We start from the raw sequence: 16,089 nt of genomic DNA on the forward strand, positions 1-16,089 counted from the left end.
CAACAGAAGGTGATTTCTACAACTTCAACAACTATTGTTAAGTGTCTGCAAGAATATGTCCTTTTCAGAAATAAGTCAAACCAACACAGGGTTAATAAAGGCTTTAATTTCACACACACAAAAAAACCCTCTATGCATAATTTAAAAAGGAAACCAAAACAAAGAAAAACTGTAAGGAATACAGAGGAACAGTTCTGCTAAAACACAGATAAAGTGCCGCTCCATACAAAACAAAAACATGAAAATTTAGAATCAGAAGTCACTCTGAACACAAAGAAAATCACATCACAGATAATGTGGCCAAAGCTGCCAGCAAACCTGGTAGTGGCTCAACTAGGCAAAGTGTAGGAAGCTTACTTCTGTTTTCCTTTCCTTAGCATAAATAAACACTAACAGGCCAGAGCAGTCAGAATGAAGGAAACCTGGGGACCCGAGGTGTGTACAACCACATGCAGTCATTCTTCACATGCCCCCTCCCATTCTTGAAATAGACCAGTCCAGTCAATTGCTCTTCTTTGTTTTGGCCTAACGAACTTGGGTTCTGATCCAGACCCTCAATCCACTCTATTTTTATGTCAGTGTACACACCTATTCTTCGTCTCTGTACTTTAAGAAAAGTCCAATGTTACCAAAATCAACTGCTTATATTCATACTGGCACACGTTTTATTAAAACATCAAAACCTCAGACACGTAGCACACATGGAAAGGAAAACTTAACTCATTGTTTATAAATATGATACAACCAAAGAGACTGCCTGAAGCCTAGTAATCAAAGCATGCCATAGGAGTCAATGATTGTGGTGAGACACAGCAAAAGAATTCTGTCACACAACTCTCAAGACCTAACGAACTATAGTTTCCCAATTAGAAAAAAAATTTTTTAGATGTTAATAAGACCCATCAATAGAGACAAAATCAGGATTCTGAAGTAATATAGTAGAAAGACGTTAAGAGGTCAGAAATCTGGTTTTCGTACACATATAAAAAGAGCATTACTCAGTGTAAAGCAAGATGGGAGGAGGAAAAGGACACATCTGTTTTTGGGGTACATTTTTATGTGACTTGCAACTGGTACTGGGTTGTTGGTGGTTTTCTAAAAATCTCCACACATATACAAGATCCACATGTACTTGGAGATCTAGCTGTTTCCCTGACTTAAAACACTACCTAAGAGCATCAATTAAATCAAACAGGGAAAAAGATGGCTAGATGACTAAGAGCATCCACTGTGCCATTTCAGAGGACAGAGAAGAGTGAGCAAGAAGGGTAATGTTTTTATTTGTTTTAATATAATCTCTTTTTAGATCACAAATGAATTTATAAACTACCTTCTTTCTGTATGTTTCCACCCCATCCCACTATGCTCTCTCTACATGTTCTCTCTACACTCTAAGCACTCAATAATATATGAGACATTGCCAAGAATTTCTTTAATTTAGATATTTTCAAACAACTTTCATTATACAACTATATCTATAGCTGTAGCTATATTTATATAGTTATATAATGGTAACGGCAGTATGGAAGGGTAAGTAAAGCCAGGAATTCACTTGCTGAGGTTCTAATTCTTAAAGCTTCTCTTGTAGAAGGATTTTACACTAGACTAAGAAAGAAAGAATTGTGTAGTCTGTTTGCCTCCCAGAGTTAGCTGGTAGTTACTTCTTAAAATGTAAACACATTTACATTTGTTATATTTGCTATTGAATGATTAAATTAGGCCTGAAATTAACAGACCTTGGCAAGTAAACAGCGTTTGGAATAAAAATATAAATAGAACAAGTCATGAATTTGCTTCTTTTCTAGTTTGCTGAAACAAAACTTATGAGTGTGCACACACACACACACATATTTTGCCCACAAAACAGTCTATCTTCTCACAGGCTTAAATTATAGCCATGGCTACTAAAGTGATGAGAGAGAGAATCTGACAACATGCAACCTTCCAATTCTCCATTATAACATTAGCCAATAAGAATCAAGTTTGAATTTGTTTTTCCCTTTCAAAAAAGTTCCAATTAAGATCAGTTGAATGCAGAACTAAGTGCTGTCAAGTTCCAAATTCAATGCCATTTAGAAAATTGTAACCACATGTGGTATTTTCAATAGGAAAGTTAGTTAGTTATTGTGCAGGCTGCCTGGGACTGAAGCACTCTGTCCCTATTTCAGCTGTCCCTTCCTGGCACAACATACCAAATGCCATCCCAACCCCCTGACTCAGAGCAAACTGATCAGACTGCATAAAAAATATCTACTTATAATTTTTAAATATATAGTCAGCTCAAAAACAAAATAATAAAAACCCCATCAACATGGTCCAGATAAAATCTCCATCTGTAGTCATTAATCCTTCACTAAATCAAAACAAGAAAGTAACTTAACTCATCTACCCCAGTACCTGTATTCATTTAACTAATAAGTCCTGCCCTATACATGAAGATCAAATCAAATTAGGTTTCTGAGCCAAGAGTACTTCTAAACCACAACCAAGCTATGAAAAGCAAGTCAATGAGGGTATTTCATGGGCAATGAAGGCTTATGGCATTATTTCTATTTTTTTTTTAATGCCCTAATGTACTCCTCACTTTAAATCATTCCCAATCATTTTTAACACCTCTCAAGGCTCTCAAATACAGACACAGGGAAGAGGAATAAATAGCTAGAGAATTTGATCACCACTTCATTTGTATAAGAAAACCAGTTATTTTCAAAAAAGAAAAAAAAAAAAAGGAGCTCCCCAGTAGAAATAAAACATAAAAAGCTAGTTTTTAAAGCAAATATTTTCCTCTGCTCTATACTACTCTTGCGTATCCTACCACCATACCATTTGGAACGTTTATTAGAGTAATATCTAAGTGGTAGGAGGCAAAGCTTTTATCAGTAGTTAAGCAAAAGTGCTGGGGCCATTTACAATCCAAAAATTCAAAATTTTAGAAGAGGTTACTATGTCAGAACACATCCAAGTCTTAAGAGTGGGGCTGGAGCTCTCTTATGGCAATTTTCCAGAAAAGGTGTTGCATCTTCTGTGACAATGAACTTTACACTGTTTTCTCCCCTTGAAAACCTGCTAACAGTTTTTTCCCTACCTCAGAAGAGTAATTTGTTTACAATAAAAAAACAGAAACAATATTGAAGGTTTTATATTGCTATACTTAACTCTGTATGATCCTAATGATCCCTGGGCTCACAAAATTATTTTTTGGACAGAATTCTACTCTCAAACTCATTCTTTATATAGTTTCACAAGCTGCTGAACCAAGCTGATTATGTCAGCTGAGTGACTAATGCAGCAATTAATGTTGTACCCCCATTTAACCTCAACTCGAAGCACCTAAAAAGTAGGATAAATATATTATGCACCTTTATATATTAGTTCTTGGGATTACCTAAACCGATCACACTTTAATTCCCACTCTGTTTTAAGGGCAAAGCCAGACAGTGGGAGGTTAAATGTTCAAGCTTTATCGTACAGCTCATGCACTTATTTCACACTGTAGTAGGGCTTTTAGCTTTAGTGGTCCAGAATTTTAGCTTTTAACACAAGAATACTCCTCTTGACCTCTCGGAGAGACAGAGATTCTAGTATTCCTCCTTATCCCTAAGTATCCTTGCTGGGGAGTCCCAATTGGGACAATATTATTTTCCTACCTTTTAAAGTTCTGGTTGAACTCTGTTAGGATAATGCTTGCTCCATTCTATCTTCACCACTATAATATAGATGATATGCAATGACATACTGTTGTGAAGGAATCTCTTTAAAGAAAATATAAAGTGTATAATAAATACCAAATGTGGGACCATAACACATTCCAAGCACCAACAACAATCCATTTCTTGGGACTACATGTAAACAGCAAAAGCATTACAAATCCATGAATTTTTAAAAATAGCCCCCCAAGTCAGGTGGCAGAAATGCCCCTCCTTTCCAAGGAGGACAAACTGTCATTAGTGTAACATGGAGAGCTTATTTTCCAGTGACCTTTACTAATAAGAAACACATGAAAGATTACAGACTTGAGTGAAACTACTCAAGGAACATAAAAGCCAAATGTCAACTGATATGTATATCTGTACACATTTCTCAGGTGAATGGATTCTTTGACAACTTAACTTCTTCTCCAAACTGCTGTGCTATTAATTTTGAGCAGGCATACTCTGGTGGCTCATCCTAACTCTTTAAGGCTCCATTCATTCTACATATATGTTTGTATGTACATATATATATTTACAACAAGTATTTCCAAGACAAAAGAAGTGCTACTTTTGTAGGAGAAAAAGAAGATAATCAGTTATAGAGGTGAGACCAAAGTTTCCATAAAACAATTAGCATGGAGCATTCCACATAACTGCAATTTTCGTCTTTTGGTTTGGCCCTGAGCTGTTTGTTGCTCCCGCATCAAGTAGAGTTCTAACTTCTCCGCAGGTGGAGGAAAGATGAGGTGGGTGACAGTAAGGGAGAATATGCAGTGCACACTGCCAACCCAGCAGTTTGTTCCTCACGAGGCCTGACGAGTAGTCTTCCCCACTTCCATGCTGAATGCCTGAGAGTTCTTTTCTGTTTCCAGCAGCTCATCAAAGACCTCCCTTAAAATAAAACAAAAAAATAAGCATTCAGTGAGCAAAGCCAAAGAATATACAGAAAATAGATACTGATAAAGCCTGCATAATACCATTTGGTGCCTAAATTTTATTAAATAAGCAGCTCATTCATTTGATCACCATCTTAACCCCAAGTGCTGATTTTTTAAAACATTAGGAGGGAGAAGGCTGGCAAGAGCCAGCTTTCATAAAAATGTTATGTAGTTTCCATCGATATAACTCAGATCTTCTAGCTGATACAATTAGAAGACCAAAAAGGCTTATGATAAGACAGCTTCTATCAAAACAGTCTTAAGTTCCATATGTAGATGCTACTATGTGATGAGTAATTAATGCTGAATTAAGAGAGAAAATATTCTGGACTTATAAGGAAATAAAACATTAGCCCAAAGGAAAGATAACAAAACAAAATATTATCAACCAATTAAAAAGTGGGAACATTTTATTCTTAAGGAAGAAAAACGAGTTGGGTAGTTTTTAACCCATGTCTTCGGATCTGGGAGTTTCTTACTTGTGCATATAAAAGAAGATGTAACCACTCCGATCCCGATCACTCTGCACAGAAGCCTCTTGGATTTTAGATACTTCTAGGTCATTATAAGTAAACCATGCTTGCTTCTTAATGTCATACACATCACTAATGTAATGACCTGAAATAAAGAAATTTTAAAATTGAGGTCTGTAAAAATTCTTTGCATTTCTCTCAGTTATATGAAGTTTCAGAAAGAAAGAGAAACAGCTACCCCATCTACCTTACTCCTACAGAAGTTTCTAAAAACCACTCAAAAAAACAAGTAGAAACATTTAAGGTAGAAATCTTACCTTATAATAGACAAATATGCAAATTGACCGCACCTTCACTACGCCCAAGCCACACCCACCAGGAAACGGTTGCAGGGACGTTGGGGTGTGGCGGAGCCCAAGGCCGGAAAAGCTTTCCCGGCCTTGGGCACTAGCGGGGAGCCTGCATGGATCGCAGGCAACGACCAGGGGTTCGGCTCCTACGATCCGTAGCAGGGACGCTGGGTGTGGCCTTGGGCACCAGCGGGGAGCCTGCACGGATCGCAGGAAACCACTGGGGGTCGGCTCCTGCGATTGGTAGCAGGGACGCTGGGTGCGGCCGAGCCCAAGGCCACCGCCCGGGGCCAAGCCCCGACCCTGAAAGAAGGCAGAAGGCGGTAGCCACAGCCAAGGCCTGGGTCCCCGGTGCCAGCAGAAAACTGGTGCAGGCAGCCAGGTGAATGAAGGTCTATTGCACGAATCTTCGTGCAAACGGGCTACTAGTATACTATACCAGGACAACTTTTTGACAAAAGACTTCAATGTTTTTCTTGATTCATTCAACTTACTCCTCACAAAGTGAGGTACAGAATAACCTAATAAGGAGTAAATACTGGCTGCTCATTTATAAAATGCTAAAATCATTTTGTTCATTTACCTGAAGAAGAAGTGCTACCAATGTGACTGACAACACTGATGAGCCGATAGGAATGAGGAAGATATCCTGTCTGGAAAACAGAAGTGGGCATGACTTTTAACTCCTCATTTGAATAAAAAGCAAAACACTAATTTTAAATTTATTATCAAAGCTGACATGGCTAAGTTTTAGTGTGTGTGTAGTCAGATTCAATAAAATATCCAGTGATTGGTATTGTTCATATTCTTTGATCCAAGAATTCTATTCCCAACAAGAATGTATCTGAAAAAAATAATTCAAGCCCAGCTGGTGTGGCACAATGGCTGAGCATTCAACTATGAACCAGGAGGTCACGGTTGGATTCCCGGTCAGGGGGGGCACATGCCCAGGTTGTGGGCTCAATCCCCAGTGGGGCATGCAGGAGGCAGCTGATCGATGATTCTCTCTCATCATTTATATTTCTCTATCTCTTGCTCTAAAATCAATAAAAATATATTTTAAAAAAATTCAAAAGAAAGTACATGCATAAAATTTTTTTATTATAGCATTATCTTTCTTTTTTATAATTTTTTTTTTTTTTTTTACTGATTTCAGAGTGGAAAGGAGAGGGAGAGATTATCTTTAATAACAAAAAATTGGAACTAACAATAGGCCCAATAATAGCAATAGGCCCAATAATAGCTAAACCATTAGTGGTATAGCAACTCAATACCATACTATTCAGCTATTTTAAAAAATCATGTGAGTTACCAACATATTAGCTTGTTTTCTAAACCTACAAAAATGCACATAATAACCATAGTTCTATAAAAATAGGTATGTTAACGGTTAAGTACTCAAAACAGAATAAAAAAATGAAGAGTTGCCCTAGCCGGTTTGGCTCAATGGATAGAGCGTCAGCCTGCGGACTGAAGGGTCCCAGGTTCTATTCTGGTCAAGGGCACATGCCTGGGTTGCGGGCTCAGTCCAACGTGCGGGAGGCAGCCAATCAATGATTCCCTCTCTTCATTGCTATTTCTATCTCTCTCTTCCTCTCCCTTCCTTTCTGAAATCAATACATATATATAAAGGAGAGTTGTTGTAGGAGTTATGGGTGAACATTTACATTTTAAATATTTCTAAAAATGCTATTAAAATATTGTTAGCAAAGAAAAGAAAACAAAAACTGAAAAGATATTCCTGCACCAAGGCAGCACTATTAGGTATAATTTTGGGAACAAATACAGCTATATGAAAACCAGAAATCATTAAAATAGTCATAAACTTTGATGTAGTAATTTACTTCTAGGGATTTAGAGAAAAAATCCTAAATATAGAAAATGTTACAATAATACAGTTCCTTAATGTATTTATTTTTACAGTGAAGAAACAGAAACAACATAAATGCTCAATGTTAAAAATAAAGTAAAAAAGATGAAAGATTCCAATGCCTTCTAGTAACATTATTACTTTTAACAGTTTTTATAGTTTCGGTAGAACTCAAAGAAATTTAATATACATGTGACTTTGAGAGCCATGTCACTTGGTTTTACCTAACTGCACATAAGCTAGTCAGGATGTATTTCTGTTTTTGTTCCATTTTGTTTTGAATCTTGTAAGAAATGAGGAGCAAAGGACAAGAGAAAGTGAAGACAACTTGATGGTTATCAAAGGGGCAGAAATGCACCTCAATTGAAACTGACAGTGGGGCCTATGAAGATGAAAAGCAGGAGCAATACTGACCTACTGACCAATGCTCCTCGGGGAACGGAAAGTCACCTACCTCAGCATTTCTCTTCAGTTCCTCAGCTTCAGCTTCAGTGTACTCCATATCTAAAACATCCTCATTCCCAGAGTCTTCATCAGAACCCAATGAATCCAGAAAAGAGTTGTTAAACTCTGAAGAACACAAAGACAGAGCCTTGTAAAATTTCTTGGAATAGACACAAAGAGAAGATTAGGAAGCAAAGAACAACGTGGGTACACATTTTATCGTCCAATTCACCCAGCCAATTCTGGGGACCAATAACTCAGGTAGCTGATATCTGTAAAAGAAATGCTCCTTTTCCTTTTAAATATATCTATATTAAAGGTATATAACTCACACAAAGAATAAAACTGAAGAGAAGAATTTAATTTTAAAGATAATCCAATTGTATTAAATCCTGTATTATATAAACAATTTTGAAGTACATGGTGCATATTGTAGGTAACACCAGCAAATATAAATTATCTCACAGAAAAGAGACCATAAAAAGGTCACTATCCTTTCATTCTCTTTAATATTAAATCATTTTCTTGAAATTTAACAAAAATAAAGGAAATTCAACCTTTAACTCTTAAATTTCACCTTAAATACATTACACAAACAAACCCAAGATCCATTTTTTAAAAAAATATTTTTATTGATTTCAGAGAGGAAGGGAGAGGGAGAGAGTGTGTTAGAAACATCAATGATGAGAGAGAATCACTGATCGGCTGCCTCCTGCACACCCCCTGCTGGGGATCGAGCCCGCAACCTGGGCATGTGCCCTTGACTGGAATCGAACCCGGGACCCTTCAGTCCACAGGCTGATGCTCTATCCACTGAGTCAAACCAGCTGGGGCCCATTTTTTTCTTTAAATAATAAATCTATCTTTAAATAATCACAGGAGCATTTGTGCATAAATGGCTCTTTGCTTTGAAATATATTTAATTCCACTAAAATCACAGAACAGAGCTGTTTAAAGCAGCGGTTGATAACCATTTGAACCTCGCAGACCACCAGTGGTACACGGACCACCAGTCTAAAGGACATGAACACCTAAGAATGGGAACAATAGGAAAAAAAGACTATGGCCTCAAAATCCTGGAATTTGAAAGTAGGTGGGTGACAGATCTGAGAAAGCCAAAGTCAAATCCTAAGCAATAATGGAAAAATTGAAAACCATTTAATTTATAATCTTCAAAAGACATACACAACTTGGAAATACCAGGTACCTCTGAAAATAGAGGCTAAGTAGGGGATAAAAGTAACGATTAGATGAAAGTTATTTGAGAAACAGACTCCCAGGATCCACTTTACCCTACTTCATGCTATTAGAATAACTAAAGTCTGTGGAGAAGGTAAAACAGTTTCTGGATAGAGTGTGCCAGGCAAAGGGGAGGCTATGAGTACCACACTGAAAACAGGAGTAGGTGACAGCCTGCGTACTGAAGGATGTGCATATCCTCCGCCTCAGTCCTATTCTTATACTTGCCTCTCAGAACTCTGGCAGCCACATCTTTTATCTCTAGGCAAAGGCAAGAGATTAGAAAACCCTTTAGGAATCTGACAAGCCAAAAGAAAGGATAAAATATTAACATCATCCCCAAACAGTCCCATCCTGTAAAATTCAAAAGTTGACTAGCCCAGTGATTCATGTGTTCAGAGTGTCCAATCATCTTTTTAGTCTCCTATTCTTAAACATGAGTTGACAATCAAGGATTACTAGATATCTGAGGAAAGCCTCTAATAAGAAATATAAAGACCATAATAAACTTAGTACAGAGCAATCTGGAAGAGATGGAATCTATTCAGCTATAGTAAACTTGAAATAAACCAACAAATGAACTGTATTTAACATTCTCAGAGAATTGAGATGGTATTGTTTCCAAACCAAAACAAACAATAAATTACAAAAAAGGAACATTCACAAAAAAAAAATCAGTTTTTAAAAATTAGAAATATAGAAATAAAACATTCAAAAGAAGTTTTGGAGTTGGAGATAAGGAAAAACTTTCAAGAGGTAGAGTAAAATGACAAGATGAAAACAACCTGAAGAGATAAGAAAATTAAAAGGACTATACTAGAAAGTCTGGATAGTATGAGTTTCCAAAGAGAAGAGAAAGAGTGGAAGGGAGGAAATCAGTGAAAATTTCTTAGAATTCAAGGATACATTTCTAGATTAAAATGATTCATCAAGTGCCCTGCAAAAATGATGAAACAGACCCACATCAAGGCACATCACTGTGAAACTTCATTAGAGCAAAAACAAAGAGAAGATACTACTAGCGTTCAGAGAAAAAAGAGGTCACATCAGCATAAAGAACGAATAGCTTTAGACTTTTCACACAGCAACCCTACAAACAAGACTTCTCCCACTGCCCAGCAGCACGAAGTTGGCGGGAAACAATGTTTTCACAATGACTGCAAAACTGGAATTCTATATTTAGCCAGACTACTAATAAAATATAGAGTAAAATAAAACTTACAAGGTTTCAAAAAAACCTAAGTAATATCCCCTCTGTAGCAAGAAAACTACTTGGGGGTGTTCTCTATCAAAGCACAAATAAATCAAGAAAAAGGAATAGTGAGATATAGGCAATGGGAAATTCAGAGCAAAGAATCAGAGGGAACTCTGAGGAGAATGATTAGGGTGATCGTAGGATGGCCGTGCATGGATGTAGAGGGCAACCAGTCCAGACTGGAGCAATAGGACTCGACACAGCCATCATCACCACCATAGTACCATCTTTTTAATCTGAGAATAGAATGCCTGGGTGAGCTTAGCTTGAATTATTATTATAATAGTCTCAACCATGTCCCAAATTCTTGCTCTTTCCTGCATGTCATGGTGTCTAGACCAGTCTTTCTCATTTTATACCATCAAAATGTTTTGCTTTGATCTATTTCTGAGAGTTGGAGGAAGACCACAATAATCTTAGAAACAGAAAATACAGACTTAGCTCACTTCCTGTGGTTATATGTCCCTGTGGCATTGCAGCACCTAGTTCATATATTAGCTCTGCCAAATGCCATAACTACGGTGAACCTTACTCTTCTGAATACTCACTCATAACTGCCCACTGATTTTCATAGAGTGAGCTCTTGTAAATTCCTGGGGAAACTGAATGAAGCCACCTTATTTTCTCCCAGGAGTCTTAACAGTGGGAGTACTGCTCTTTCATATAGATGGATTACAGATACCTGTCCCTGCTATTTAATTTTTTCAAAATTAAAAAAATATGTATATTGTTTAGGAATATGGATACAGTAAATACTATTTTTTTTTTTTAAAAAAGCAAACTATTAATGAATACAAATGTTAGAATTGTGGTTTCTTTTAGGAGGGAGGAGGAAAAAAGGGGAATCCAGGTTATCTTCTAAGATTCTATTTCTTTACCTGGGAGGTGTTCAAATTTGTTATTGTTATTAAAAATAAATTTTACATGCTCTTCTCTGTGTGATTCATTTTACCATTAAAAAAAAGTAATTAAAATAATCTCCATACCTTGAAGACTTAACTCTGTAGCTCTTTTGAGGTCATCATCTTCTTTCTGTTCCCAAGCCTCCTAAAAAGACAAGAATAAAACTAAGGCACTTAAAGAGGTACTGATTAAACTTATTTAGTGATGATAAAAATCAGTTGCTCTAGAAATATTGTTAATAATATGTTACATAATTTCATGGATGTTTGGAACATGACCTATTGAAGGATGTGGAAAAGTTCTTTACTTTTTCCTACACTATCCTCTTAAAACAAAACCTGGGGGATTAAAAAAGCTTAAATGCTAGCTCTTCTAGTCAATGACATTTGCTTTGCTAACCAAAAGCCATTCAATGTGACATCTATACTAATAAAAGCCTAGGTGGCATCTCGCCCTCATGTCATCACAAGATGGCTGCCCCCATATCGTCACAAGATGGCTGGCAGGGGAGGGCAGTTGTGGGCGAACAGGCCAGCAGGGGAGGGCAGTTAGGGGCGACCAGGCTGGCAGGGGAGGGCAGTTGGGGGCGATTGGGCTGGCAGGGGAGGACAGTTGGGGGTTTTGGGCCAGCAGGGGAGCAGTTAGGCATCAATCAGGCTGGCAGGGGAGCAGTTAGGGGGTGATCAGGCTGGCAGGCAGAAGCGGTTGGGGCAATCAGGCAGGCGAGCAGTTAGGAGCCAGCAGTCCCAGATTGTGAGAGGGATGTCTGACTGCCGATTTAGGCCTGATCCCGCAGGGGAACATCCAGCAGTCGGACATCCCCCGAGGGGTCCCAGATTGGAGATGGTGCAGGCTGGGCTGAGGGACACCCCCAAGTGCATGAATTTCATGCACCGGGCCTCTAGTTCTGATATAATCCCCTTTCTTCTTTCATGTATGAAATACCTGGCATACAGCACATACTTAGCAAATTGCTCTCTTTACTCTCCCCTGATTTACAGCATTTGCTAATTTCCATGGTATAAGTGCTCCCACCATGGCCAATTTTAAGCTACCAACATGACACTGAATGCAGTGTTGGAAAGAGGTGTGTACAAGCTGGCTCTCCTGAGCTGAGAGTGAGCTGGCTCTAGCACACCAATGACCAGAAATCTATGAAAGCAGGATAAACAATATTTCCACAAGATATTATTCATAGATTTCTATTTTTGTTCTTGCTGAAGAAACCAAGACACATAATAGATGCTTGGTAAATACTAAATGAATGCTGTTGACTGTTACTTTTCTAATAAATCTAAGGTTCTCTTAGAAAAATTAGTACTTCTGAAAATGTCTCAATTAGGGGACTAATTATAAAAAATAAGGAAATGCTGACTATAAAAATTTTCCCCCTCATCTTTAGAAAAAAGATAATTTATAAACAATAAATGAATAAATAAAAAATTTAATTTAAGCAGATTTTATACTTTCTTCAAATCTGGACTTGTTTTTAAAGTTACTAAAGTATATGAGAAGCTCAGAACGAGCTATTCTGCATTATAGTACTTGTAGCAATAAATACTGTATTCAAGAAAGCAATAAATATGTCCTAAGATAAAATAAGATTACTTAAAATTATCCAAGTAAAGTCTATGCTGAAACCAGAAAGAGAATTTTTTAGTTCTTAATAGGATATTGCAGGTATACTAAACTAAAGAAACTTCATCTTATCATCCTACCCTCACACCTGAGAAAAAACACAGGGTGGGGCAAAAGTAAGTTTACAGTTGTGAGTACGTGAAACACAGAGTTTATTCTTGTACTAGTATTTATTAGTTATTGTATTATTTTTCATATGAACAACTGTAAACTACTTTTGCCCCATCCTGTAAGTCAGTTTTAATGAGCTCAGCTGACAAGAAATACTACAAGGTACTACTATTAAGAAATCAGACCTTGCCCTGGCTGGGAGGCCCGGTCAGCTGGAGTGTCGTACTGTACACCAAAAGGTTCCAGGTTTGGTCCCTGTTTGGGGTGTGTACGGGAGGCAACCAATTGATGTTTCTCTCTCTCCCCCTTCCTCTCTCTCTAAAAAGTCAATAAACATATCCTTAGGTAAAGAGAAAAATAAATACACAAACCAGGCCTTGGTCTTTTACATTAAGAATAAGTTTTCTAAAACAAATGATCAATATTATTTGTAAAATAGTTTGACATGTATACATCTTGATGACAAGGTAGCTAGTGAGGTATATTTATAAATAAAAGAATACAGAACAGCTCGTTTTGAAAGGGTTTTAAAGTAGCAGTTCTCGCCGAAACCAGTTTGGCTCAGTGGATACAGCATCGGCCTGTGGACTGAAAGGTCCCAGGTTCGATTCCGGTCAAGGGTATGTACTTTGGTTGTGGGCACATCCCCAGTATGGGGTGTGCAGGAGGCAGCTGATCGATGTTTCTCTCTCATCGATGTTTCTGGCTCTCTATCCCTCTCCCTTCCTCTCTGTAAAAAATCAATAAAATATATTTTAAAATAAATAAATAAATAAATAAATAAATAAATAAATAAATAAAGTAGCAGTTCTCAACCTTGGCTGCACATTAGAATCAAAGGGATGCAGCTAAAAGAAAAAAATTCTTGTGTTTTTTTTTAAAGAAAACTAAGAAATCTAGCCCTGACCAGTTTGGCTCAGTGGATGGAGCGTCGGCCTGTGGACTGAGGGGTCCCAGGTTCGATTCTGGTCAAGGGCGTGTGCCTTGGTTGCAGGCACATCCCCAGTGGGAGGTGTGCAGGAGGCAGCTGATCGGTGTTTCTCTCTCATCGATGTTTCTAGCTCTCTATCCCTCTCCCTTCCTCTCTGTAAAAAATCAATAAAATATATTATATATATATATAAAAAAAAGGAAAATAAGAAATCTAGATGCCCAGACCATAGGCCAGATCAATTACTTCAGAATTTGAGAGGCAGAATAAGCCAGGCATCAGTATTTTTTTGAACTCCCAGGTTAATATTACCTGTGCAGTTAAGCTTAAGATCCACTGTTTTAGAGAAATTAGATTTCTTATTTAATAATTTCTTAAAATATGTTTTTGATTTTAGAGAGAGAGGAAGGGAGAGGGATAGAGAGACAGAAACATCAATGAGAGAAAAACATATATTGACTGCCTCCTGCATGCCCTGTATCAGAGATCGAGCCTACAACCTGGGCACGTGCCCCGACCAGAATCGAACCGGTGACCTCTTGGTTCATGGATTGACACTCAACCGCTGCTCCATACCAGCCAGGCAAAATTAGATTTCTTAATCTGACTGTTTGTAAACACTAAAACTGTTCGTTCATTCTAGGGAGTCTTGTTAAATTTTTATTAATCACATGACTTGGATTGCATACGATTAGAAAAGCATGTAAACAACACTTTTCAGATGTCAGATACCTTGATGACTTGTCAACACAAGTCAAATACCTTGATGACTGCAACAGTGCAAATCAGCCAGCTTTGGCAAATATAAACATAAGGAAATAAAAATTAGCCCTATCTGGTTTTCAGTGGATAGAGCATTGGCCTTCGGACTGAAGGGTCCCGGGTTCGATTCTGGTCAAGGGCACGTGCTGGGGTTGCAGGCTCGATCCCCAGTGGGGGACATGGAGGAGGCAGCCAATCAATGATTCCCTGTCATGTTGATGTTTCTGTCTCTCTCTCCCTCTCTGAAATCAATAAAAATATATTAAAAAATTTTTTAAAAATAGAAAAAAAAGAAGTAAAAATTAAAGAACAGAATCTATAATAAAGGTATAATATGCTAATTAGACCAGACGACCTTCCAGATGAAGCTGGGGCTGTGAGGGAAGGCCGGGTCCCAGGTGCCAGAGGGAAGCTGGTGCTGGCAGCTGGGGGAAGGAAGGCCTACTCTTGCATGAATTTCGTGTATCAGGCCTCTAGTATATATAAAGAGCAGATAAATGTTAGTCTATGACTAAAATCTAAATTTCTGATATTTCTAAGAATTTTATGTTCAAACAATTAATAGGAATGGACTTAGATTGTGAGAAAATGGCCAAAACAAATACTTTGCCTTAAAATATTAATGATAAAATGTTATACTGGCTGTTTCCACAGCTTGCAAAATAAGGTTGGATTGGGATAATCTCTAGTAACCCATCTTGCTTTAGCATGCAATGAATTATTGTAATAGAAGGTAACCAACAGTATATTTTGTTACATTTGGATTTTCAAAAACAGAAAAATTACCAAAGTTTCTGTTTCAAAACCAATGCAAAGCCCCAAGGTTTTTATTTTGTTTTGGTGGATCATGACATTGTATTCAAATCATCTGGAACAATGCCTGATACATAGTAAATGCTTAAAACATGTTGGTTGTTATTATTATTATTATTATTATTATTATTAGTGCCCCAGTGCACGGATTCGTGCACATTGAAAGGAAATTAATTAGAAGGTGGCCTGCGGGGCGGGACTGGGTGAGGCAGGCCAGACTTGCCCTGGAGTCAACCTCCTACAGCCCCTCCCTTCCCAGCAGGCTGCACCTGGGGCGCTGCCGCAGATAGAAGGGCATCTATGGAGTGAGCGGGGTCCTTCCAGCAAGTGGGATCCCTCGGCCTGGCCTGCAGGGATTGGGCCGAAACTGGCTCTCTGACATCCCCCAAGGGGTCCTGGATTGCAAGAGGGCAGTTCTTGGGTGACACACCCAGGAATTGGGCTCCCTCCTCTCTGGTTCCAGGGTGTGTCACCCAAGAACCACAGCTGCCAAGTCACTGCAGCTCGGCAGCTCCTGTGCTGAGCGTCTGCCCCCGGGTGGTCAGTGTGTGTCATAGCTACCAGTTGTAGCATCTGCCCCCTGGTGATCATTGCATGTCAGAACTACCAGTTGGACAGTTGCTTAGCCTTTTATATATGCAGATTACTACTACTACTACTACTACTACTA

General features: G+C 38.2%; 1 protein-coding gene across 4 annotated transcripts in view; it reads right to left on the reverse strand.

The window, feature by feature from the left end:
* Positions 1-86: 86 nt before the first annotated feature.
* USP37 (ubiquitin specific peptidase 37) overlaps positions 87-16,089 on the reverse strand; it is a 68,902-nt gene continuing 52,899 nt past the window's right edge. For 3 of the 4 annotated variants that reach the window (XM_079782536.1, XM_079782537.1, XM_079782535.1), the window contains 5 exons: positions 11,248-11,308; positions 7,778-7,893; positions 6,037-6,106; positions 5,110-5,248; positions 87-4,583 (listed from right to left, as the gene is read on the reverse strand). In XM_079782536.1, the coding sequence (XP_079638662.1) occupies positions 4,496-4,583; positions 5,110-5,248; positions 6,037-6,106; positions 7,778-7,893; positions 11,248-11,308 (474 nt within the window). In that variant the 3' untranslated portion in view covers positions 87-4,495. Of the gene's footprint in view, positions 4,584-5,109; positions 5,249-5,657; positions 6,107-7,777; positions 7,894-11,247; positions 11,309-16,089 lie in introns of those variants that run through there. The other variant, XM_079782538.1, reaches the window with a different exon arrangement.

This window comes from Cnephaeus nilssonii (genome assembly GCF_951640355.1).
Source record: "Cnephaeus nilssonii genome assembly, chromosome: 10".
In the NCBI taxonomy this organism is placed as follows: domain Eukaryota; kingdom Metazoa; phylum Chordata; class Mammalia; order Chiroptera; family Vespertilionidae; genus Cnephaeus; species Cnephaeus nilssonii.